This window comes from Dunckerocampus dactyliophorus, chromosome 1 (genome assembly GCF_027744805.1).
Source record: "Dunckerocampus dactyliophorus isolate RoL2022-P2 chromosome 1, RoL_Ddac_1.1, whole genome shotgun sequence".
Lineage (NCBI taxonomy): Eukaryota > Metazoa > Chordata > Actinopteri > Syngnathiformes > Syngnathidae > Dunckerocampus > Dunckerocampus dactyliophorus.
This window is the reverse complement of record NC_072819.1, coordinates 23,169,405-23,196,880: the sequence shown is the minus strand read 5'-3', so window position 1 is coordinate 23,196,880 and position 27,476 is coordinate 23,169,405. Positions and strand designations below refer to the sequence as shown.

Below are 27,476 nucleotides of genomic sequence, written 5' to 3'. Positions count from 1 at the left end.
TTCGGTATGCGGCCCTCAGTGGAAACGGTTTGGACACTCCTGATCTACGTATTTTCAATATTCTTGAGTACTTGTTTGGATGTCTTGGCCGCCCCTCATTTCCTTCCTGCTTACATCACAATTGTCTCTTCTTTTCATCAGATGCAGGACAAGTTATATCTGTCCATGAGTCCAACTTCGGACGCCGTGACAAGACCACATGCATATACAAAAGACCTTCATCTCAGGTCCAAAACGACAAATGCATGAGCTCTTCTCCAGTCGTTGCTAACAGGTACTATTGCATGCTTGGGGAAGACAGCAGAAACCATATCTTGCAAGAATTTACTCCACATTTTGTGGGATAGAGATAAAAATGCAAAGTAATTAGGTAGTAGAAATGGGCATATTTTTGTTTTGATTCCTGTTACTTTGTGCAAAAACATATAACGTGAATGCTGTAACTATAGTCGGAGCATTTAGTTACCTAAATAGTAAAGAGGGCGGGGCGTTAAAGGGTCCCTGACATGATTCATCCAGTTTGCTTAAGTATGTTATACTGTATACAGTATTGTTTGTAATTATGCTCTACATTGTTCGATTTTTGAAAGCGAACAGTAAATTTGCAAAAATTAGTTAATGGCCAGCCATGACGAACTAGCTGTGGAACTAGCTTTAATTTGTATGTGTAAGAAAAAGATTTGACACGTGTGATGGGTGGACATTTTGAACAAAATGTGTGCATTTCCTGTAAGCTGACATTTCCTCTTTGTTCAACAGTTGCAATGGGAAAAACAGTTGCACCATCAGAGCAAGCAACGCGGTCTTCGGAGACCCCTGTGGGGGCACCTACAAGTACCTGGAAGTTGCTTACACGTGTGAAGGTAAGTAGGTAGTAGGCTATTAAGCATCTCTCAGCTAGATTTGAACTGGTGCACTGCATAAATCAAATCAAATCAAAGCACCTTACAACCTAATGGTCTCCAAGGTGAAAAACAGGTAAAAAAAAAATAAAAACAGGGTAAAATTGAGCAAAATATAATAACAAAGAATAAAACAGACAAATGCATATTTAGACATGTCCAGAACCATATATATACAGTGGCACCTCAGCATCCGGAATCCAGTGGCCAAACAATCGACCCTCTGCGTTGATGAGTAGTGGCAAGTGAGCAAATAAAGAGGAGAGGGGAGGAGGAAAAAAAACAACAACTCCAAACTATGCTGTTATGGGGGAGTACAGTGTGGGACTAGAAAAAAAAATGTGGCAACATAGACACAAATAAGCACACTTTACAACATAAGAACTCAAAGACTTGCACCAGGGGAGGGGGAAAGCGGGGTGGAGGAATACTCACGAGGGGGGGTCGCGGAGGTATGCAGGAGCCTATCCCAGCTGACTTTGGGCAAGAGGCGGGGTACACCCTGGACTGGTCGCCAGCCAATCAGAAGGGCACATATAAACAAAGAAGCATTCACACTCACATTCATACCTATGGACAATTTAGAGTCTCCAATTAACCTAACATGCATGTTTTTGGAATGTGGGAGGAAACCGGAGTACCCGGAGAAAACCCACGCATGGGGAGAACATGCAAACTTGCAAGCGGAGAGGTCTTCCCGATCTCCTGACTGTGTGGCCAACACGCTCACCACTCGGCCACCGTGCAGCCCTGGAGGAATACTCATTCTGTCTCAAACAATGTTACTTTTAGGCAGTGATGTGCGGATCGATACTGAGATATCGATACTTCCAATACCAGCTCTTCGTGCTGTAAATTCGATACTCAAATCAAAATATTAATACGTTTGATACTTCAGTCATTTGTCTGTTGAAAAGTTGACCGATGAGTGAATTGTGAATAAAGTTTTCATTCTTCTAGTAGTTCTTACTAATTAATCATTTACTATAATGGTTTTATTTGACATTTTTATTGTTTAAAATATAATTTACACATATCTTATATGATTCTGTCTTCTGATTGTTCTGTTGTTCTACATTAGCTTGGCTATATGGTAAACCATCCTGCTACTTCAGTATACTTCAGGGTATAAAATACACAATAAATACATTACTTAAATGAATTCTGAAATTATTAATTTATTTCAATTAATAATTTACTTAATACATTCATTAAATGTCTTGTATTCCTTATGCTATGGTATGAAATACCGTATGTTTAAAAATTTATCAGACACATTAGGTGAATTTGCACAAAGTATCGGTATCGGATCGGTATCGCCAATACCGACCTGAATTTGACTCAGTATCAGATCGGAAATGAAATCAGTGGTATCACATATTACCACTTTTATGTAATGTGTGAGGCTTTGCTTGTGTTGCCCCTTGAAGAGCGGAAACACGGCCAAATCTCCCATTGATAGCAATGTTAAACTTCTTTATTTCCCCCCCCTCCCGACATTCTGTATTGGTTGGAAAAAGTTTGCACACTCCTTTTTTTAAATGTATACATTTAAAGCATGGTCTTGTTCACATATTCATATTTCATTTATTGATGTACATGGATTGTTTTTTGAATCATCAACCCACACAATATATCAATGTGGCCCCCCACAAATCCTTCAGTTCCTCTGTATTGGGTGGAAAAAGTTTGCACACTCCTTTTTTAAATGTATATATTTAAAGTATTGCCTTGTTCATACATTCATATTGGTTTCTACAGTTTTTTCTGCAGAGCGTGCAACCACCTGTGAAAGAAATGGGAACGTTCATCTCCTAAACTGTGGTAGGACTTCAGTCTTCCTCCCACATTAATTTACATTGAGAGGTTTACTCCTGTGTTTCCCTCACACTTGCACAAATTTTGTCCGCAATTTGCCGTGGCAGTGTGGGTCATTTAAATGGTATGCCTGAAAAGCGACAAGACTAGTTTGCGCACTATAGTACGTAAGACGCGCATTGTTCCCGCATGGGTATGCATTGTCACCAACGCATCCATGAAACATTCGTGGCATTATTTGCAAGGGACCTACCTACAAAATGCTGAACTCCAGAGAAGAAGCTCTCATTGCAGAAAAGAAGAATTGTCTATATTATTTCACAGCTGCAGTACTTGCCGTAGACCAGGAGAGAAGAAAAAGAAAGAAGAAGGCATAACCCTAACTCGAAAAAGGAAAGCATGGGTAGTAATTGCTAACGAGGAGACCATTGCGTTCACGGCTAGTTCTCGCAAGTGGCATGGAGATTATGCGTGCCAGAAATTTTGAACATTTAAGATTTTTTCTTTGCTTACTGGCACAGAGCCCCGCACAGTCGACACATACAGTACTTGACACCTGTTTACGACGAATGTTTACTCATTAGCATGCAAACTTGCATACCACTGCGGGGACAAATTTCATGCATGTGTCATGGTGGCTACGCCTTTGTATCAGGTGTGTCCAAATTCCGGCACGGGGCCCAGTTTTTGGCACACAGCCTGTTTTTTTGTTGTTTATTTTACTGGCCAAACTTTAAACACTGCCTGCTGTAAAACTCCCATCCATCCATTGTCTATGCCGCTTATCCTCATTGGGGTCGCAGGGTGCTGTAAAACATTACTTCTTCAAAAAGATGCACTCAGTGCACTCCTATCATATAGAGCAGTGATCTCCAACCGTATTGTGTATTGTGTAAAACTAAGACAGGAAGAGCACCAAATTGAAAGCAACAATACACAACACAGACCCACCATCCACCAGTACAAGCCTGGAGTTTGTTTTTCAGAGACAACTTTATGAGGAGAAGCGGCATAGAAGATGGATGGATGGACAATTTTATGTCGCTGTTTGATGTGTGTGGTAATGGGCAGCGTGCTAGCAATAGCATGAATTAAGTTGAAGTTGTGAACCAAACAAATTTGCACATTAGCGCTCAATAAAGTCATCAAACGTTACCTATATGCATTCCCTCACGGTATTTGGGAGAAAAGAAAAATAGGAAAAATACAGTATAGTTGTATATCTGTGCAGCATGGGAAAAAGTTAGCACATGCCCCACTCGCAGCAAGCAACATAAACACGCAAAAGCTGTGGGATTTCTAACTGTATATTATTTTTTTAATAAAATAATGGCCAGTATTTACAAAGTCCAATGTAGTTATTTACAAATGTATTTTTTATTTTTTTTTTATTCCGTCTGAATGTTTCTCGCGGCGCGGTGGTTGGAGACCCCTATTATAGAAGATCTTTGACGAGTGTTTTTGCGGCAAGCCCTGCAGCAGAGTAGCAGAGTGTATCACTACCATAGTGCTCCTGCTTCTGATTCAATGTATGACTTTATGACTTTAAATCTAACTACTGTCTATTAGCCAATTTGGTGATGTAAAAAGTTATGGTATGACAAAACCTTGCAATGATCACAGGGCCAGAATAGACAGCATTGCCCATACCCTCCTTACGTATCAATAACGTCTCTCTTGGCGTTTGACAGAATCTGGAGTGATCAGCGTCCAGCAGGGTTTGTACGGCCGCACAAACCCAGAAATCTGCAAAGAGGGCCGACCTCCACAGCAGCTTTCTAACACACAGTGCTCTCAGGCGGGCGCTGTGGACGTCCTAAAGACAAGGTATTTATGGTACTTGTTTGGGTGGTGGAGGTGGGGGGTTGGTGGGATAAATGTAGTGTCATGCTGTTTATTTAGCAATTAGAAGCACAATATTTAGGGGTGTTATTAAGATGACCACTCGCGCTGTGAAAGTTTAACATGAAGAAAGGACGACTACCAACAACACACTTATGGCCTTCACAATAAATGTGCTATGCAGTCCATCTTGGCTGACTGCACTGAACAAAAGTTTCAGAAAAGTAGCTTCTAACAACATCAAATTAAAAGCACAAAATGCATAAAGACTCACCATTGGTACGAGTCTAGAGTTAGTTAGAGACAAGATTATCAAATCATTGTTTGACGTGTTGGTGACAGCCAGTGTGCTAGCATGAATTATTGACACTGAATAAATACAAACTCTAGCACTCAAAACAGACATAATAACGTCATCTAAACTCAACTTTATGCATTCATACACATTTATTGAAAATGTGACTGTTCCTAAAGACACGATGTGGCAGCAAGTTCAACACAGACACCAACTTTTGATCTCCCTGCCACATCGTGAGTCACGTCTTCAATAACGGTAGAAGTAACCTTAAATGTTCATTTATCTGTTTCATTCATCATTTATATGCATTTTGAATTGTTTTCTGCATGTAAAACTATAACTGTAAATCTATAAAAATGGATTTTGTGTTAACATTTTGGCTTTCTGGAATGATTATAATTGGGTTTACATTATTTCTTATGGGGAGAAATTGTTTTGGTTAGCATCCATCTTGGTTACAGTCAGACCTTATGGAACGGATTAATGACGCTATCCAAGGTTCCAATGTACACTGTAATTATATATTTTATAATCTAGCTTTCATTTAACTCTAATCTCTTTATTTATGAATTAATTAATGTTTTATATACCAATTTATATCTTTTTTCTCTTCTATCATTTTATCTACAATTTAAAGGGGATTTCTGGTAGGATTTCGGTGAGGAGGAACATAGTTCCGGTTAGCTGCTGGGGTCACTTAAGTAAAGAGTTTGGCTTTTTAAAACAATATGTGTTGAAGAGAGTATTACATTTGCATCACAAAACCGTTGCTGACAAAAAAGTCAGACCCCTCAGTCGCTTAATTGGCGTTATTTTCTCTCCGTTCGTATCACTACGCCCTCTCGCCTGTCCATTGTTGTATATATATTCCACAGTGGATGGAGACTGTCGCGACGCAAGAGTCTCCTGTCACAGTGGTCTTCATCTGCGCATGTAAACACTGTGGAACACACGTAGTGATACGAACATAGAAAATAGGAACAGAGAAAATAACGCCAATTAAGCGACTGAAAGGTCTGACTTTTTTGTTCGCAACGGTTTTGTGATGCAAATGTATTCATCTTTTGAACGCATATTGTTTTGAGAAGCCAAACTCTTGACTTAGGTGACCCCATCAACTAACCGGAACTACGTTCCTCCTCACCGAATTCCGACCAGAACTCCGCTCACGGGGCAAAGTGGGGGGTAAGTCACTGTTGATGCACTACACAGCTGATGGGAATGTCATCCAAATTCATGTCCGAACTATCCCTTTAACATGTCAAACACAGGAAGTGAACACATTTTCAGTACTTGGTGAAACATAGAGAAGCTTTGCTTCTTCCCACTTCTTTTTGGTCATGTTGAATTGTGCAAGTGAAAACATAATGTGTTATTTAATGGAACTTGTTAAGCATCTCCAAAACAAAGAAACATTACCATGATCATTAAATAGTATAAAGTGCTTATATGTTTTATTATACAACTGAAAAAATAGATATATAATAAGATATATAACTGATGACAACTACGAATGAGGAACTAAGATTGATTTTCCTGTAAGAATGACTGTGTTGCACACCTGAGGTGTCAGCCGTCAGTGCTTTTGTGTTTCTTCTGCTGTATCACACATTTTTGTAAAATCATTTCTGCAGATGTAATGGCAAGAAAAGCTGTGAAATGAACATCAATGATTTCCAAACTTCTGATCCCTGCGGGGGCATCTTTAAATACTTGGAGACCAACTTTACCTGCATACCAGCGAGTATGTGTGGAAACTCCAGCATGTAAGTTGTAAACAGTGTGGATCACATGATGGCTAACATGTTTTATTTGATTTGATCAGTTCGCGTCTTGGCATGTGAGAACTCTTTGGCACATTTGTCATGTGGTAAGATTGACTTGTTTTTATGGTTTATATAGTTTACAATTGATTTGTACATGTTAGCGGTGTCCAAAGTGCAGTTCCATATTGTAAAAATAAAACAAATTAATTTTAAATTAGATAGATTAATTGGAGTGACCAAACATCCTGTTTTCCTAGGACATGTCCTGTTTTCACATCATGTCCTGGCCGTCCTTTTTATATTTTAGAAAGTGATGAAATGTCCAAGTTTTCATCCTTTTTCATTGGACCATTAAATTGACTGGTATCATGGCATGCTGCTGCATGTGACGTAATCCCCGAAAGGCTGCCATGTGGGCAGCTTTTGAATAAGTGTTGCTAAAAAGCTGCCGACATGGCAGCCTCCCACAAAAACAAAGAAAAAGTTCAACACATGCACAGTTAATCCTCTGACACTTGCCGAGTTGAAGTATAATTGGGGACATCAAACCATCACCCCAATGTCTTGCGATATTTTCCAGAAAATATTATATAAAAATATAAATATATGTAGTCATGCGATTGGCTGGCGACCAGTCCAGGGTGTACACATTAGGGCTGTCAAAAATAGCGTGTTTACGGTGGTAAATAATTTATTTCATGATAACTATTTTATTTCATTTGTTAATTCAGAAATATAAAGAAAAACAAGTGGATATTCTTATCACTCACTCTGTAACTCGATGGTGGGGGGGGGGGCACAATTTACTGCAAGTATGCTCGGAAATCCCAGAAAACACACTCAAAAGATATGATTTCAACTTAAATGTTGTAGTGTCTGTGAACACAAACCTTCAGTGCTCATAATAACACAGTTAAATTGTGATTCAAATGTTCTGCTACTATTAAAGAGACTAGTGTTAGGTAAATAGATTTTCAGACGTGCGCTATCTTTCATTTCGATCAATCATTTGGAGCTCTTAATATATACAAATACAGTATGTATAATTTTGTCCTGTCATTTATCTTTCTTTCAATAAAATGCAGTAAAAATTGGCATACCTCAGACATAGTTGCAAATTGTGATTAATCATGATTATTAATTTGAAAATGTGATTAATCTGATTTCAAATGTTAATCATTTCACAGCCCTAGTTACATTCCAAAACTTAACAAGCATTTGACGTCAGGTTACTATGTCGTTCTGTTTTTGGAATCATTTTTGTGCCGGGATCATTTTTGAATGTTTTTGATCGTTTTTCCTTTGGAATTCGTGTCTTTGGTTATAGTTAGTATTTTGTAATACAACTATTTGCATCCATACTGAGGAGGCATACTTTATATGTAGTGATATTATAAGGCATGGTGGCCTAGTGGTTAGCATGTTGGCCACACAGTCAGGAGATCGGGAATATCTGGGTTTGAATCTCCGGTGGCCATCTCTGTGTGGAGTTTGCATGTTCTCCCCATGCGTGTGTGGGTTTTCTCCGGGTACTCCAGTTTCTCCCACATTCCAAAAACATACATTTTAGGTTAATTGGCGACGAAAATAGTCCATAGTGTTTGTGAATGATTGTTTGTCTGTATATGCCCTGCTGGCGACCAGTCCGGCGTGTACCCCGCCTCTTGCCAATAAGTCAGTTGGGATAGGCAACCCTAATGAGGTTAAGCCTATCTCTGAGTAAACTTCCAGTATCATGTGAGAACAGTATCTAATTTCTGAACCAAGTGTCCTGGTTTTCAGTAAACAAAATATGGTCACTTGTATTATTTGTAAGGCTGTCAATCGATTAAAATATTTAATCGCAATTAATCACATTTTGTCCACAGTTAAGTTATAATTCATCACAATTAATCACAGATAGAAAGAAGTATAATAAGTGTACCAAAAAATCAGTTGAGACACGGCTGGTATCTAAAAAAACACTCATTAGTTGAGACACTTGTATGCCACTGTACAAATGACAATAAAAAAATACTTGCGGTGCTTCAGCAGTTTCTCCAGCTGAGTCCAGCAAGTGGCATTTGAGACTCGACGTAGTCCGGTGACAATTGAACTCACAGCAACATTAGATCAAAATAACTTTGGTCTTTGCGAGAGAGCCATCTGCCAGGGCTTTGAAGCTAAATTTATCATTCAAAATACCCTTTTCTTTATCTATTTCTGCTCAATATTTGCTCCCGCTTGTGGCTCAACAGAACCTGCATTGCTGCTGCGTTGATCTTGCATCAAAAAAATAGTGGCCTTAAAGGGAATTTCCACTGACTCGTTATTAGCGCATTTTGACAGCCCTTATTATTAGATATGACACAAATTTGCTTTGTTAGCTATAACACAAAGCTAAGATGTGAATGTTTTGTTGATCTAGCTGAACTTATATTGATCGATAATGAATTGGTTTTAGCATCATTAATGCCCACAATCTCGTCCCCCCCCCATCTTTCAATTTGTATGCATGTGGCCCTTAGAAAATGTTTGGACACCCCTGATCTATGTATTTTCAATATTCTTGAGTACGGTACTTGTTTGGATGTCTTGGCCGCCCCACATTTCCTTCCTGCTTACATCACAATTGTCTCTTCTTTTCATCAGGTGAAGGACAAGTTATATCTGTCCATGAGTCCAACTTTGGACGCCGTGACAACACCACATGCATATACGAAAGACCTTCATCTCAGGTCCAAAACGACGAATGCTTGAGCTCTTCTCCAGCCGTTGCTAACAGGTACAATTGCACGCTCAGGGAAAAAATCACATATCACATCTTGTGAGAAATTAGTCCACATTTTGTGGGGACAGGGATAAATATAGTATGTGTAAATTGGGGTTGGGAATCAAAACTTGTTGAATTCTTGTTGAGAACTTGTTCCCAGTGTTTCACTTACCTTATCGATTCCACTTGGCATGAATGACCTCACCACTCACACTCATGTTGCGTAGCTACACAGCGTGAGTGGTGACGCCATTCACCAGTTAGCCAGCAAGAAACATGGCGCCTAAGCGGCATAAAGAGTCAAAAGTTTGGTTTCATTGCATGAGAAATTAGACACACATAAACACAGCATGCAATAACGTTGAATGAATGCCATGCTTTCGATCAACTGCGGAGTGAATCTCAACCATCAAATTAGGACATCATCTGCTGTTAATACACTTAGCACCGCCATTTCAGTAATTGTAAAACTTGCTATTACTAACAGTTTCCCTTAAATGAATCCCTTCTCATGCATTACATTTAGATGACTGGCTGGCTCAGAGGCTGGCACCTCTAGCTTCTCCATTCGCGGAGGCTGGACACAGACAGTGGTAACAGTAACATGCATTGACTAACCACAACATTAGGTACACCTGCACAACTGCATCAAACATTCTGCCTGTATGTACATACATACGACATTATAAGCATGGTAAAATATTACATCCCTCTCAATACGTTGCAGTATGCACGTTGCAATCTTAAACTTGTTTTGTAACGTACGCGGAGCATTTCACAAGACAGCTGCGTACGGCTCGTGCGTCAGTCACTGCTGTTTTTTTTTGTCTGCTTGCTTATAATTTGGCTAGTGATATAAAGTTGGAAAACTTTGCTTGTAGTACTGAACGTGGTGCTTTTGAGAAAAATATAGTGAACAAGGCTAACAGATTATTTCCCTCCTTGCTATCCATGGATGTTTGCATGAATCACCAACTTCACACAGATCATTTAAAAAAAAATAAATAATAAAGTCTTAGAGAGCACTTACACACATACACAATACACATATACTGTAGCTGAATAATAAACTATAAATATAGCAACTTCTGATTAATTCATGTCAATTTCAGACTTAAAATAATGTACTGATTTAAGCCCCGATTTTTACCATTATTAGAGCCCTGTAGACATGAAATAACACCCCTATAGTCACCTTTACACTCATATTACCCAATATAGTAGATATAATCAGAGAAAATAAGACATTTAAGACATAAATAAGACTCATACTTGTGTTTGTGTTTCAAAAAATGTTTTCCGGACATGTGGACAGGAAATGACGTTGGGGATTGAGAATTGAGGACTGCAGCTACAAAAGTAGCCCGTGTTATTGTCATGATGATGGCTATTATTATTATTATAATGTTACAATTGTGCCTGTTACGAGATGAATACTGTAATTATAAAATAATAAAAGTCGAGATCAAGTCTAGTGCGTGTTACTAGTGACAGATAGTGGCCATTGTAGACTACACTTTATCATCTTCCTTTAATCCCTTGAACCATGACTAAGCATATCGCTTAACACATCATTTATAAGGCACTGAAAAACGGCTGGGGCGTTGGTGAGACTGAATGGCAGGACTAGGTAATCAAAGTGTCGTAACGTAACACTCGTCTCCATCCCTTATGCGTATAAGATGGTAAGCATTCCGTAAATCTAAGTTGGTGAATATCTTGGCAGAGTGTAACGAGGAAAACACAGAGGTAATGGATACCGATCCTTAACAGGTATTTTGTTCAACCCCCGGGAGTCTATACAGGGTCACAAGGACCCATCCTTCTTCTCGACAAAGAAAAAACCCGCCCCGAGAGGAGGGGATGAGGGGCGGGTGAGTCCTGCGGCGAGTGAGGAGGAAATGTAATCTTTTAACGCCTGCTGCTACGGACCAGAAACATGGTATTATTTGGCATTAGGCAATGGCGCATCCGAAAGCAACTTAATGGCACAGTCATAAGGTCGATGAGGAGGAAGGCTCTGTGCTCTATCCTTACTAAATACCAACTCGAGGTCGTGATAGACCTCAGGAAACAATGTAATACAACGCAGTGTCAAAAGACTCTCAGAAGTTAAGCTAAGGGGTATTTATTTAAAAGAGTTGCTATTTTCATTAATTTTTTACATTTTAATGGTGAATATTTTTCATTCACATGTGTAACATAAACTTATTTTGCCACTTTCTTACCAGCCAACATACTGATTCAATATGATGAGTGAAGATTCTTCTGAAATGATTTTCAAAACAATTAAATAGCTAGATAACATGTTTGCTAAACAATTACAACAAAGATTATAAAATACCTTTTGCTGAAATGTGCTAATTTCCTATAAGCCAACATTTCCTCTTTGTTCAATAGTTGCAATGGGAAAAACAGCTGCACCATCAGAGCGAGCAATGGAGTCTTTGGAGACCCCTGTGGAGGCACCTACAAGTACCTGGACGTTGTCTATGCATGTGAAAGTAAGTAGTTTGCAGCCTACTAGTATTTAGCATCTCTCGGCTAGATTTTGACTGGTGCTAAGTTACTAAGATGTCCTTTTAGGGTATTTGCTTTTGCACCATGATCTTAAATCATGGGCAAGGAACCTTTTTCATATAAGTTTTTATTGGGTCCTTGGATCCTAATCCTTTTATTCCAGTGGTGGGCACGATCAAGTGCTCTCATGGACCGTATATGGCTCGTGGGCTGCAGGTGTTTGACCACTCATATTTACAATTGAACCAAAATATTTGTTTTCTTGTGACCGATTTATTTGAAAATTAAGTTGGATTAGCATAAATATTTTTGTTTAACTGAGAAAGCACAATTGCATGACTATTGAACTTTATGTTTGTGCTGCATGGGATATACAGTACGTAGCTTTATGTTTTTAATTCATCCATCCATCCATCTTCTGTGCCACTTATCTTCACTAGGGTTGCGTGTATGCTGGAGCCTATCCCAGCTGATTTCGGGCGAGAGGCGGGGTACACCCTGGACTGGTCGCCAACCAGTCGCAGAGCACAAAAAGACAAACAATCGTTCACACTCACATTCATACCTATGGACAATTTAGAGTCGCCAGTTAACTTAATTAACCTAACATGCATGTTTTGGGAATGTGGGAGGAAACCGGAGTACCTGGAAAAAACCCACGCACGCACGGAGAGAACATGCAAACTCCACACAGATGCCCAAAGGAGATTCGAACGCAGATCTTCCCGATCTCCTGACTGTGTGGCCAACATGCTAATTCATTGTATTACATTTATAGTGGCTCCCCGCATATTCGCCATTCAACATTTGCGACTCTGCAAATTCATGGATTTCTGGTAAAAAATTATACTGTATTAATTAATTTATCTTTTTTTTTTAAATCTCCAAAAATAGGCGTTTTTCCCACAAGAAAACACATATCATACACCCTAAATTGGTAACAGTTAGTAAATACAAAAAAATAAAATAAATAAGGAATGCCTTTTACTTCACTTGCACACTGTACGATAACAGTTACACCTGGTGACCAAGCCTTAAAGGACCAGTAAAATATAACAACAGTCCACACAACCACATCTGAAGATAAAATTCCCCCCATAGAAAACATACAATGACCCCGCCCACTCATTTTCCAGACAGACCAGTGGGGCCCTGGATCGCTGTGGGCGCCCTGGCCAGTCATCCACAGCTGGCAGCCCGCCGCCACCGTCACGGTGACATCTGGGCCTGGCCAACCACTCATGAACTGCCACTGGAGTTGGGCATGGAGGAGGGTCCACTGGAGCTGGAACCTGCTTTAGGCGATTTGCCTACCAACCAGATCCATCCTCCAGTTGAAAGCTCGTCGAGTCACCCTGAGTGGCTCCGACCAGTCAGGTTCCCAGCTTCTTCTGGCGGTTAGGGTATTTTACCAACACCCAGTCCCCTGCCGACAAGGAGGGGAGCCGAACTCTATGCAAAGAAAACGGGCCTTCATCTTGGCTTGTGAGCCTCGGACCTGGGCTCTGGCCGCCCGTGGTGCTGGTCACTTCTGTGCAGGGGCTGTCTCCACCCTCAAACAGTCCAGCGGTTGCCTCAGTTCCCAGCTAGTCATGGGCAATTCCACTGACTCCCCTGAAGCGGTTGCTTAGATGCCCGAAAGGTCAAAAGGGTATGGTTAACGCTCTGCTGAATGTCTGCCCCTCCTCCAGGCAGGCTTTGATTCCAAGTTCTCAAACTTGGCCGAGGTGAATTGGGTACCATTGTCTGTTGTGATGGCCTGGGCAAGCCCCAGCGACCAAACAGCTTATCCAGTCGGTTTGTAATGGTGGGTGTGCTGGCGGAGCTTGGGTCAAATGCCTGCGTTGTGCACAACCAGCAAGAACCGGGAGTGTGCAGGTGCTCCGACCTGAATGTGCTTGCGGTGTACATAGGCCAGACACACCAACCCCAACAGGAGCGTTCGCCCTGCTCTCTGTGATAAGGGAGTAGGCTGTCCTCCACCTTGGCCGGCCAGCCCTCCTAACATAAGTATGGAGCTTGGTGATAACCTCATCCTCCTGCTGAAGACTGCTGCAACTCCGTCAGGGTGACCACCGTACTGACCTTCCTCCGGGGTCGATAGGGTTCACCCTGACCGCTGTGTCATGACTGTGACGGCCATTACCAGGATTTCCGCCACCAAGTTGGAGACGTAAAGCTTTCAATTGCGGGGGCCGTTTTTACATGAGAGGGGAGAGTGTTCCACAGCTTTGGGCCAACTACGGAAAAGGCCTGGTCTCCCCTGGTCTTAAGTCTCGTTTTAGGCACCACCACTTGGAGCTGGCCTTCGGACCTCAATGTGCGCGCTGGACTGTAAATTTGGATGAGGTCCAAGATGTACTGCGGGGCCAACCCATTCAACGCCTTCAAAACAAACAATAAAATCTTAAAATCAATTCTAAAACGCACAGGAAACCAGTGCAGGGAGGCTAAAATTGGGGTAATGTGCTCCCTCTTTTTGGTTCCTGTTAAAAGCCATGCTGCAGAGTTTTGGACTAATTGTAAGTGAGAGAGTAATTTATAGCTTATTCCAGAGTATAGTGCATTACAGTAGTCCTTCGTGACAAAATAAAAGTGTGCCTGGCTTGTTCGGAATGTCACAATGATGAAAACGGCTTAACTTTGGATAGAAGCTGAAGATGATAAAAACAGGATTTTACAATGGCGTTGATTTGTTTATTAATTTTAATACCACCGTCGATTATGACGCCAAGGCTGGTGGCTGTGGAACTGACTTGGTTCTTGATGGGGCCCAAGTCCAAGAGGTGGTCACTATTATTAAGGAGGATAACTTCTGTCTTCCCCTCATTGAGCTTTAAAATTTTTTGAGCCAACCAGACCTTGACGTCGCTTAAGCACTCAAGAAGGGTTGTCAGGGGGGCATGGCCATTTCTTGTAAGAGGTAAGTAAATCTAGCAGCCATCTGCATAAAAGTGATAGGAGATGCCATGCTATCTAAATATTGTACTAAGTGGGATCAGGTATAGAGTAAATAGGATGGGCCCCAGAATTGATCCTTTGGAGGACTCCACAGTCAAGGGGGGCGGTAGACGAGGTGGAGTCCCCAAGTCCCACAGTAAGGTATCTTAAGTAAGACCTAAACCACTCAAGGGTAGGCCCCCTGACACCCACACAGTTTTCCAAGCGAGATAAAAGAATAGTATGGTCCACTGTATCGAAAGCAGCAGCCGGGTCTAAAAGCACTAAAATGGCTGAACCACCAGAATCAGTCATTAAAAAAGTGCAGACTCAGTGCTATGAAAGGCCCTGTAACCTGACTGAAAAGTGTCTAAAATCCCATTTTCATCTAAAAAAAAGGCTGCATCTGTGCAAGAACACTTTTTTCTAAAATCTTTGACGTAAAAAGATAGTTTAGAAATAGGCCGATTATTTGATAAAATTGAAGGATTAAGACCCGTTTTTTTAAACAAAGGTTCAACAACAGCCTTTTTTACAAAAGGAAGGGACAATACCAGAGGACAGGCTGCTGTTGATGATGTTACAAACATAGGGGCCAATAGTTGCCCACACCTCCTTAAAAAAGCGGAGAGGGAGAAGGCTTAAGACCATCAACTACGTTGGTAATACAGGCCAGCGACACAGGTCAGGCCATGAGGCATCCACTTGGAGAACCCCCTGGCTACGTGCGTCTGTCCTATGGCATGCAACAGAGGCAGCCCCATGACATGACATGACATGAAACGTTGTGTGGGGGGCACATTGGCACTCGTAGGTAACTGACAGATGGGCCACGCCCAGAACTCTGATGGGGGCATGGCCGTAACCTGACAAGGGCTCAGTTGTTGCTTTCAATGACACGTGGTTGAAGAAAGGGTCAAAGGTGGGCTTCCTTAAAAGGGACGTCTTTGCACCCGAGTCGACCAACAGTTGGATGGGTTGTCCAATTACTTCGCATGTGAGGTACTTGAAAAATGTATGTATGCTCGACACTGTTGACAGGGACAGCAGTGGTGTCAGTGCCAGCAGGGGGAGGGAGATGCACACGTGCGAAGTGGTTCCTTTTATTGCAATTCTGGCAATGCTTTTCTCGGGCAGGGCGCATCTGATGTACCATAGCATGGTCAGAGGAGCCGCAATTTGTGCAGTACAGGGCGACGTTCTGGACCAGCGGCGATGGCAGTTACGTCACACGCTCGTGCACCACCCAGCTGAATTTGCGCGCCTCCGACAGTGCCGCCTCCAGACGCTTTCCTATGTTGAGAGCATCCATGGATGTCAATGAATCTGGCTCCAGTAATAGCCTCTCTCTAAGCTGGCTGCAGGACATTTTTTCAATGATCTGGTAAAAAATCAGACTGTCCTCCAGCTGCACCAAATCACAGTGTCTCACCAGCTTGCGCAGCGCTGAGACAATGTGCGCCAACAGCTCACACGTGCGCTGGGCTCAAAACGGCATTCGGTGGCTCTTCCCCGTGCAGAAATGCACCTGCAGCAATGTGGCCGTGGCGAGAATTTGCTGGCTATCCTGACCAAGACAATGATACAGCAGCACACACAGCGTCAGGCAAGTCTGAGTTTGCCAAAGTCATCAAAATGTTGTCAAACGACTTCAGCCAGCGGTGCCATGCCGCAACATAGAGTATGCTTAACGGCTTTTACGTCACTTCCACACTTTAAGATAAGAGTTACACATGAAGGCCAAACCTTAAAGTACCAGTAACCCATAACAGCCCACACACCCATGTATGAACATAACAGTTACGACGTGACGTCAGTGCAAGATGACCCAGCAGTCTGCAAAGCAGTGGAGACATGTAAAACCGCTAGACACAGCAAACGAAAGCGCGTTTGTAGCATTAGCCTGACGACCAGGCTAAAGGCTAGACCGTGACTCTGATCTGTTTGATCGGTCACCTTTCATTCTCAGTAGTATCAACGCATTTTATAATTTAATATGTGTGCGAGGCATATTTAACTGAGAGGGTAAACATTATTTTTCTTGTTATCTTGATGGTGTCTTGTTCTGAAAATGTTGTCTTTAAGTTTGTAGAAATATACTACAGTTGTGTTATTACCAGCCCCTGATGCCGGAAAAATCACTGAAGCATTTTGCAGTCAGTAAATTCTTTCACTTTGCAGATCGTGTCAGTGATGCCCGGTGCCACGTAATGAAGCCTGTTTGTGCAAAGGCTCCTCGCCTGTAGGATTGAGGGGATCTCCCCCACATCTTCACGTAATGTCACTCTCCCTTCAGCATGTCAAACCTCGATGACATCATTGCTGAATTATCTACTGACAGCTCTGCTTTCAGTTATTTTGATTTCATAACCAAATAATCAATGAATATGCAAAACATTTTTTGTCTGTTTAATTAGTTTCCCTGTTCATCATAATTACTGCCTGGTCACCATAAAATGCCCTCGCTCAAACAGGGATATTTTTATCCCAATATCGGCATAAAAATTAGATTTTGGATCACATCAGTATCGATTTTTCTGCTGATAATGATATCGAAATACGTGTGATGACATGCTACACAGAGCAACAAAGCTTGCTTTCTCAGTATGTCAGCGGTCTGGAATTATTTTCAAGTTTCAGATTGCAAATATGGAATTTGTAATCACTGTAAAGTTTTATGTTTTGCTTTTTGTCCGCCTAAATAGTAGCGCTGCACGTGCTTTGCAGCGACCACAAAGTTGCTACACATTGTGCCAAACAGGAAAGAGTAAACCAATATAAAAGCACAAACCAAGAAACAATGTGAAAACCAAAACTAAAGTCCAACCTGCCATGTGGGACATGACATACAGTATAGTAGAGCCCTGGGACAGTAAGGCGTCTGATATCACACCTCAGGACGAATCACTCAGAATCACAAGCAGCGTTTTGGCACTTTTTCTATAACTTGTTTTGCATATAGCAGTATTTGTCTTATTTTGCACAAACGTTTATTTGTGAAATGCATCCAGTGGCATCATCGTAAAAGAAGCATAATGTGTCCATTCATTACAAAACATTAATTAGAAGGAAGAGCTGCTGCCCACATTGATATCGGTTGATATCGTTATCGGTAATGAAGTGCTGGACAATATTGGACATTGATAAGAAAGCCTATCAAAAATGTCAGCTTCCCAAAAATTACTGTACAAATACTACAGTATTTGTAACATATACAGTATTTTCCCACTTAATTACAACAGTCACAGTATATTGCAAATGTTGATCCGAAATTGGAGGAGAACGTCAACATCAACGTTCTTATGGCCATCTCAGTTACAGTCGTCCCTTGTTTATCACTTAAGTGAATATCTGTGAAATAGGATTCAATATTAATAAACGGAATATTTTTGCAGTTAGAACATACAGTAGAAAACATGTTTATGACTTTCTAAATACTTTTTTTTACCATTATTTGGGCCCTGTAGACATGAAATAACACCCTATAGTCACCTTTACACCCCTATTATTCTTTGTTTACACCACATTGCTAATCCAGGATCACTGCAGGGACACAAGAGATGGCCACAGCTGCATAGCATGCTAGTGAGCTAACTAGTTAGCCTCCAAATTATTTATTCTAAACTTGAGAAAGGGTTTCAAACGGAGTAAGAGAAGTAAGAAGCCAAAAACGTCTACCACTTCCACATGTACCAGGAGGAAAACTTATTTTCACTCAATCATGTCAGACATGCCATGGCTGACTACATGCAATATGATGGTAATGTAATGAAATGTCATGTCTCATCAACATTTTGTGCCATTACTGACGCTTAGTTGCCGGAATGCTACATATAATTTATATTCCAATATTTTTTGACTAATGATGGGCCATAGTCAACCACAAAACTGCAATCATTAACTGATGAATTTTTGAAAAGCAGTTTTTCACTATTTACTGGTGGTCTCAGAATAGCGGGGCACTTGGTCATATATGACCAAAAATATTTATATATTGCAATTGTAAAAATGTATTTATGTGTTTTTTGCAGATCCTGAGAATTTGCCCGACAGTGCTCCATAAACGTATCGGGAAAGCTTCCATAGCATGTTTGCTATTGAGATCTGTAGGTTACTATACATTTTTTATGTTGGTCATGCACCTGAGTTTTCCTTGCTTTGTGTTTTAATTTCAATTCTTTATTTTCATTTTGATAGAAGTAACAATGAAATGTTGGGTCCAGTTCACCGTTACTGTGGTGATGGGATGTGTGTCTATGGGTGGAGCAGAAAGGTGTGGAAGTACTTACCAAATACGCTATGTACACCTCTCTATTATATTTACTGTTTTGACAACATAAACTGTTAAAAAAGGTTAACTGATTTATTCATTGTTTTATTGTTTTCATAATTATTTGTGGTTTAAAAAAGTTACATTAACAGGTCAAGGGTCACTAAAAACAGTTTAATTTAATTTCCCCTTTCATAAATGCATATTTTATTCTTACTTTGTGGCAAATGTATTTTTAGTGCTGCAATTTTCATCTTTAGTTAAGACTACAAAATGACTGCTAAGTTAGGGATGTCTTTGGAGAGGTTGGTCTTAGATACTGTAGTTCACCAGAAGCATCCGAACTGGCTGCCCATTCCAGTGGTGGGACATCCTCTTGTCTTTCAGATACCCAGGTGAGAGTAAAAGAGTATTCCCCCAAAAGTACAGACACTAAAATAAATCCACCATTTATTTCATTCATATAGTATCTCCATTTCTTTGCAGTTAATTCCCAAAACTCCACATGAACATTGAGCTACATTTTTGCAGCATCATTGAAAAAGCACTGATAATTAGGTTCACTTGCAGTCCAATCCAATCCACTTTATTTACATACCACATTTTATAAACACAGCCTCCAAAGTGCTGCACAAACTAAAACTAGTAAAAATAAACAATTAAACAAACGCTTTGAATTCCCGCGCGCCGCGCATTAAAAGATGCAATGAAGTGTTTCCTTCACCATGCATTTACTGTGTAATCCTCACAAGAGGCTTGCCGCCGGAGCTACCTCCTCGAACCGGTGTGTGTGCCTGTATCCACCCTTTGCTTATAGTGAGGGTCATTTAGTGATAGTGCTACGAATAAACAGCACGGACAGGCTCATTTGTAACACGTCCCCCTCCCTGTGAAATATGTAAACTAGGGATGTCCAAAGTGCCGCCCGTGGGCCATTTGTGGACGGCGTTTTTTGGACCTGTGAACGGCACATTGTAGAAACAAAGTATGAAATAAAACTGGCAAAATAAAGCAAAAAATCATTAAGCAGCTAAGAAAAAGGTGTGCCTGTTTCAAAATGTACTCATTTTAACTTTTCAATAAGAGCCCGTGGCTGGACGCAATTATATCTAGGAGATAGAAAGCAAGATGTACAAATAGGACATTTTCAGTCAACTTATCTTACTTGCCCCGCTGGAGTTCCACAAGGCTCAATATTAGGCCCAATCTTATTCAGCCTTTATGTCAATCACTTATCAGATGTGTGTTCAACTACCAAAATAAGCAGATGATACAGTGTCGTATACTCTAAAAACTAAACAAGAAGCTGCTGCAATACTTTCTGCAGCCATGGTACCAGTGCCCCATTAGCTCCAAAGTTTACATCTTAATACAAAAAACTTCAGTGAAACTTCGCGGATCAGACGCCTTCTTTAAGGAGCCTTTAGATGCAAGAGCAGCTTGATGGTGCTACAGCAGGACCCACAGGAAGTCGGCAAACCCGGTTTCCTCAACCGTTCTAATTCGCAGCCGCCCGACCGACGATCACGCCCCGAAACACGAAAACTCACCACACCCTGCCAAGTGCCCGTCCCCCAAATGCCGCACCAAACTAAAAAGTTTTGCTAAAAGGTGTGTTTTGCAGTGAAAAAAACTTACATCACTTTCACAAGGACAGGGAGTCCCACCTTGCAGACATGCTTGTTTCGGCTTTGTGAAGGGAAAGTGGGCAGGAGACATACACATCGCTATAGGCTGGCTCCTGCAATGGAGGCGGAGCTGATCGGCATTTAAAATCAAGTATAGGGATATGTCGATACCGTGCTTTTTCACGGAAATCGGCCATTGCTGATCGGTGGCCGATCGATCGGAGCAACCATAATAAGAATGCATGTGTGTTTCCTTTGCCTTGATTAATGTTATTCTTGGAAAGATTTAATTTATTTTTAGTTAAAAGGGTATTGTTTATTTTGCTGATTATTATTTTGATTGATAACTTTCATGTTCTTATTTTATATTCTGATTTTATTGCATTAAAACTATTGTATGTATGTATACTGTGTATGGTTTTTCGCAGTACTTTGTGCTCTATAGCTGATGTAATGTGAATTACTACTGTGCGGGATCAATAAAGTTTTTGCTTAGCCATCTGAGAAGCTCAAATACATTGTTTCCAACTGTTGCAACTTCTTCCCAAGTATATTAGTGTGTGTGTGAATGTATAAACGAGAGGCATTAACTGAAATGTCTTTGTAGAAAGGCGCTTTATGAAAGTAAGTACATCTATTTGTATTCACTTACAGCGCAGCCTTGCCACATCCAATATGGCGGCGACGTTGACGTAAGGCTCAGCGTTCGATGCGGCATCTACGTATATGGTTTTGACAACAACACATCCTGTTTCCCTGTAGATGTCCCAGGACAACTGTCCAGGACATCAGCACAGGTAGAAGTAAAACAGTTTATGAGCTGCTCAGTGTTTAGAGCAGCGTCAGGGGTCGTTTTAGCCTGCGCTGCAATTGTGAACAGAGGGGCAAAAGCAGTGGCCGTGCCAGGCTTGATTAAACGGCCATGGCATACAGTAATAGGTAGTGTTGTATTCTAGTTTAAATCAAAGTCAAACATGACCGGACTATGGTCTGACAATGCTGCACTGCTCAAAAAGACGTTATCAACAGGAAGTCCATAAGACATAAGAGGTCTAAAGTGTGTCCGTGCATTTGTGTATGTCTAGTGACATTCTGTATCAAATTAAAGGCCTCCACCAATTCCAAAAAGTATTTCACCATTGGTTTAAAAGAGCAGCAGACATTAACATTAAAATCACCCACAATTAAACTTGTCATACTTTATCAGCAAAGCAGCGATAAAGTCAGAAAACTCCTTAATAAAATCTTTGTTGTGTTTGGGTCGTCTGTAAATGACTGGCTCAGTCTGTCGCAGTTCAACTCAAATGAGGAGAAAGACACCATCAACAATGGCTTGTGGTGAAAAGACGTTTTTAAAACAGTAGCAATACCTCCTCCAAGGCCAGTAATTCTTGGCCTGTTAATGAAGGCACAACCGGGAGGCAACAGTTCAGAGAAGGCAGCGGACTCACCGGCATTAATCCAGGTCTCAGTGAAATTGTAAATCCAAAGAGTGCAATTTGAAGAGGTCCTGGAGCGTAAACGTTTTGAGACTGACTTTGCATTCACCAGCGCACACTTTGTTGCAACTTTAACAGCCGTCGGAGCTGCCCGGCTCAGCAGCCAGAGGTTTCCGGGATTCATGCCGCCTGAATTTCCAGGAGGGCACCGCAGGCGGAGCGTACGACGCTCCTCGTGTTGTCCAATGATGGGCACCAACCAGGCAGTGAGCATGCCGCGAGAGACGTGGCGGGGAAAACAATCCTCATGTTACCGTGGAATATTTTGTGGGAACCGCACCACCTTGGGGGAAAGTGCCAGCCACGATTTGAGCTTCACTAGAAAGCCACCCCGTGCTCCCAAGTGTCAGCGGGGAAGCAAGGCCTCCACTCGCAGCAGGAACTTTGGCACGCCAGTCAGGTAAGAGGGACTTGGTTTGTTTGGCCCCCAGTACTCGTGTTTTGCACAGGCGGCCACATTGTTGTGGATTTTCAGTAATTCCTGACAGTAATACGCCAGCAGAGAGTCGACGGTCCTCGTGACAAACAATAAAACAAAGATAAAACAAATCACAGTGAGCTGAGGGAAGCGGCGGCCTGACACACCTTGTTTGAGTGTTGATAACTGCATTTGAGTGGTCAGCATCCAGCAGCGTCATATAAGTCTGCATGCACTTTAAAATGTATGTACAGTGGTACCTCGATTTTCGTGATTAAATAGTTTAAAAGGGTCAGACCAAAACAGTGGCAATTTTTCCCAAAGGAAAAAATGTAAATCCAATTAATCTGCTCAGACACACAAAAATATTACCAAAAAAGCATTTTATATAATCAATAATTATAGTTTTACATGCAGAAAATTATACAAAATAATTATAAATGCCGAAAGGATGGAACTTATTGTTGATGCGGATGTCCTTTAAATCCTGGCAAGATCCAGTTCAATAGTGTTTCTCTCCTTTGTCTAATTGCTGGCACTCGCAACTTCCTGTGGCCCCATGGCAGTTTATTTAGCAGGCGCGTGCAATAAAAAATGCACTGACAGTTAGTCAGCAGCACATTAGGCGCTTTGTATGAGCACTTTTAGTGAAATTTTATGGAACAATACAGTACAGGGCAAACGGACTAGTTTGCATGTAAAAAGGTGACACAATATTTGTTCCTAATACGATAAAACCAAATGTCATAGACAGGTAAGAAGAATATAAGGGCAAACACGTCAGTTGTGGACAAATAATTGTGTAACAACTTGGCATCAACATGCTTGATAAACTGAAGTTTATGTATATTTGTTATGAAAATACTCTATTTTATCAAAGTTCAATGTGTATGTTGTGGTTTCATCTTGACTGCTTGAATAATTGCAGCATCATGGGTTTATTTTTTTTCAGATATGCTTAACAAGTTATATTAAGGTAAAGCATATGATTAGACTCGCACAGTGGTGAGCATGTTGGCCACACAGTCAGGAGATCTGGGTTCGTATCTCCGTTTTGGGCGACTTTGTGTGGCGTTTGCATGTTTGCGGCTTCCTCCCACATTCCAAAGTATGCATGATAGAATGTGAGTGTACACGTGCCCTGCGATTGGCTGGCCACCAGTTTAGGGTGTAACCCGTTTGTCACCCGAAGTCAGCTGGGACGGGCTCCAGCATACCCCCGCCACCCTAGTGAGGACAAGCGGTGCAGAAAATGAATGAATGAATTAATTGACTTGCATAATTCAACATGTGCAAAAAGCTGTAGGAATAAGCAAAGCTATTTTATTTTTTACTCTCTTCTCCATGTCCCCACAATTCCTGACAGTCTGTTGACATCCTGTTTAAATGTGACCATTTTCCAACACGGAGGGAAAAGAAGAGAGAATGTGTGACAATAGACACATTAATCAGTGATGACTGAAAGGAAATTAAAAAAAAAAAAGGGGAAAAACACGTGCTAAATAAACGTGGAGTTAAATTAGTGAGTTCAGACATTGTTCAAGAGAACAGGGTGCCTCGATGAAAATGTTGATGGGAGAGGAAAAAATATATAAAGTGCAGAAATGTAATTTCTAAATTTATGTGTGAATGCCGTCACAATTAGAAGATGCCGAAGTAAAGCCGAGTTATCAACAAGATGCCCCCCCCCCTTCCGCAAGCTGCCACTGTTGAAAAAAACAAATATGCCAAAGAACATCATGAGGTATTATCCTTTCAGAGCTTTTATTTTGAACCCAACAATAGAACTGTAATATTCCAGCTCCGTAAAAAGTTACCATAAAAAGCACTTGAATTGGCTGGGATGGTGATATGAAAGTGTGTCCAATCAAAGACCTAAATATTTACAGTACATACATACGGTAAAATTGACACTGCTTCACAAAATCAACATCAGCAAAGTACAGTGTGACTGGCATAAAATATACTGCTTAAGTTACATAAATTCAAGGAATTACTGTATTACCATATACTGTTGGAAAATGTACAAAATACGTCGTAATCAATAAATGCAGCCATTAATATGTACTTACATCCATCCATCCATTTTCTATACCGCTTGTCCTCGCTAGGGTCATGGGTATGCTGGAGCCTATCCCAGCTATTTTCAGTACATCCTGGACTCATCAGTATTTACATTCTTTGAATTAAAAAAAATATATAGCGTATAAAAAAAATCACACACCACTGTTGCATTCATCCATTTTCTATACCGCTTATTCTCTTCAGGGTTGCAGGTGAGCTGGAATCTATCCCAGCTGACTTTAGGCAAGACACGGGGTACACCCTGGACTGGTTGTCAGGGTGTCTGTCAATCACATGGCACATTTGTGGTCTTACTGTTGCCCGATAATGTAAATGCACACGATCCTTCTCCAGGAAAATATCTGATACTTGTTGTGCAAGTCCGATCACCTCCTGGTGAGCTTGGGTATATAATCCTCCATCTTGGTAGTAAAATTCATTCATTCAGCAGAGCCTAAAATATCTTGCATTTGACGTGCTGCAACTGGAGCTGCTGTCCAAAAAAAAGGAGGACGGCAGTGACAAGCACCTTCCAGCTCACACACGCCCTGACCCCTTCAGGATGGGAAGTGTATTGCAAGCGCCTCAAATATGACATTTTTGTGTGTATTATTGTCCGATTAGCAAAAATAATGATGTAACAATTACATGAAAGACATTACACAAGTTGCATAAAGCCATGGCGTATAATAAATGTTTCTGCAACAATACATTATTGGAAACATGTTGACAGGCACTGGCAGGTGCCCTGATCCAACTCTTACCATCTGAGTGCACTCATTTCAGATGGTAAGCTGGGGTGCGCACTAAGCTGAGAAGAGTGTTTGCAGCCGCCTCGTCTTAGGTTTCTGCATTTATGTATTTGATCTGGAAATGGTCAAATTCAGCACTCTTTACTCGAGAAAATGTTATAAACGATGGGAATCATACAGAAAATACAGAGGCTCTGCCTCACCCAGCTCCCCTGACCGCACGTGACTGCCAGACTTTGAGGCAGACATGCTAACCACTACATCACTGAGCTGCCCACTGCTAAAAACACACACAGTATTTTATTTTTTCTGTCCAAGTGAATTTTTGCTCAGTGTTTGAAAGTAAAGAAGTTTGCGGAGGAAGTTAAAGGAACCTGGCATTTGCTTGTAGATCCCTTTGGCAGAGTTTTGAGAGACTACGAGGTTAACCTGGAAACAAAGAAAAACAAATGATGTATGTCCATCCATCAATTAATCTTCTACCGCTTATCCAAGGTTGGATCGCGGGGGCTTAAGCAAGCCCATAGCTACTTCGTCCAGCTTGTTACGGCGGATCCCAAGTCATTCCCAGGGCAGTTGAGTAACGTGTCCTGGGTCTTTCCCAATGCCTCCTACCGGTCGGATGTGTCTTGAACACCTCCCCATTGAGGCATCCTGATTAGATGCCCTAGCCACCTCATCTGGCTCCTCTCAATGCGGAGGATCAGCTGTTCTACTCTGAGTTGCTCCCGGATGACGGTGCTTCTCACCTTATCTCGAAGGTAAAGCCCAACCACCCTACGGCGAAAACTCATTGCGGCTGCGATCTTTCCTTTCGATCACTACCCAAAGCTCATGACCATAGGTAAGGGTAGAAATGTATATGAACCGGTAAATTGAGAGCTTTGCCTTTCAGCTCAGCTCCTTCTTCACCAAAATGGACCACATCACTGCAGACGGCGCACCAATCCACCTGTCGATCTTGTGTTCCATCCTCCCCTCAAATTCCTCCTGTAGGGGCAGGATGTCAGACATGACATTACACTCTTTTCTGGGCGAGAACCATAGACTCTGACTTTTAGGTGCTGATTCTCATCCTTGCCGCTTCACACTCGGCTGCGAACTGATCCAGTGAGAGTTGAAGATCACGACCTGATGAAGGCAGCAGGACCAAATCATCTTGAAAAAGCAGAGACACAATCCTGCAGGCACCAAATCGGATCCCATTAATGCCCTGGCTGCGCCGAGAAATTCTGTCCAAATTCTCCAACTACTTCCTTGCAAACAGGTTACAGTATATCTTAAAATGGATCAAACCTAACCCACTGGACTATTTATGGCTAGACATAGAACAATCACTTAGCCACATCACCCGGGTCGGGTGATGTGGCGAGGGCAGAGTCGTGGGGGGGCCGTTCAGGGGACGGCGTTGGTTGACGTCTGGGGTGGTGGGTGGGCGGGGTGCTGCATCCTGCGTGTGCCGGATGCCTACTGCTGCTGGGGGGGCCCGTGTGCGGCTGGTGGCGCTGGCTCTCCCTCGCCTCCTTTGCCTCTGGGGGTGGGGCGGGGTCTGCCCTGAGCCCTCCTGCTCGGCTGCCGCGTGGGGTCGTCCAGTGTGGGGTGTGGGGGCCGGCCTCTCCCCCTTTTGTGGGTGCGGGTGCGGGTGCCTGAGCCCAGCTGCCCCTGTGGAGCTATCTCCCCTGGGTGGGAGGGTGGTTTGGGTTGCCACTTTTTATTTATTTATTTAATTTTATTTATTTATTTTATTTTATTTTACCGATTTATGTGTGTGGTGTATGTGTGACAGGTGGGAGCTGCATGTTGTCCTCCGGCGCCTGTGGCTATCCCCCGGGTGACTGGGGACGCGGACGTGGGGGTCGCGGATGTGCGGTTTGGGCTCGGGGTGGGGGGTGCTGGGGTGGGGGGGATCCCTTGCTTTCTCCCTTCAGGGACGGGGCCGCTGTGGCTTGGTGGGCGGGGGGTTTGGGGGCCGCGGGCAGGTGAGCGGGTCGGTGCGCGTGGGGGCGG

General features: G+C 42.0%; 1 protein-coding gene across 3 annotated transcripts in view; it reads right to left on the bottom strand.

Annotated features, from left to right (window-relative positions):
* The window catches only part of LOC129178098 (caspase-9-like), a 44,746-nt gene that overhangs the window by 5,552 nt on the left and 11,718 nt on the right, over window positions 1-27,476 (bottom strand). For 2 of the 3 annotated variants that reach the window (XM_054769904.1, XM_054769884.1), the window contains exon 10: window positions 5,683-25,898. The exons of the other annotated variant lie outside the window; for it this stretch is intronic. In XM_054769904.1, coding sequence (XP_054625879.1) covers window positions 25,770-25,898 — 129 coding nt within the window. In that variant the 3' untranslated portion in view covers window positions 5,683-25,769. Of the gene's footprint in view, window positions 1-5,682; window positions 25,899-27,476 lie in introns of those variants that run through there. 3 annotated transcript variants of the gene reach the window in all.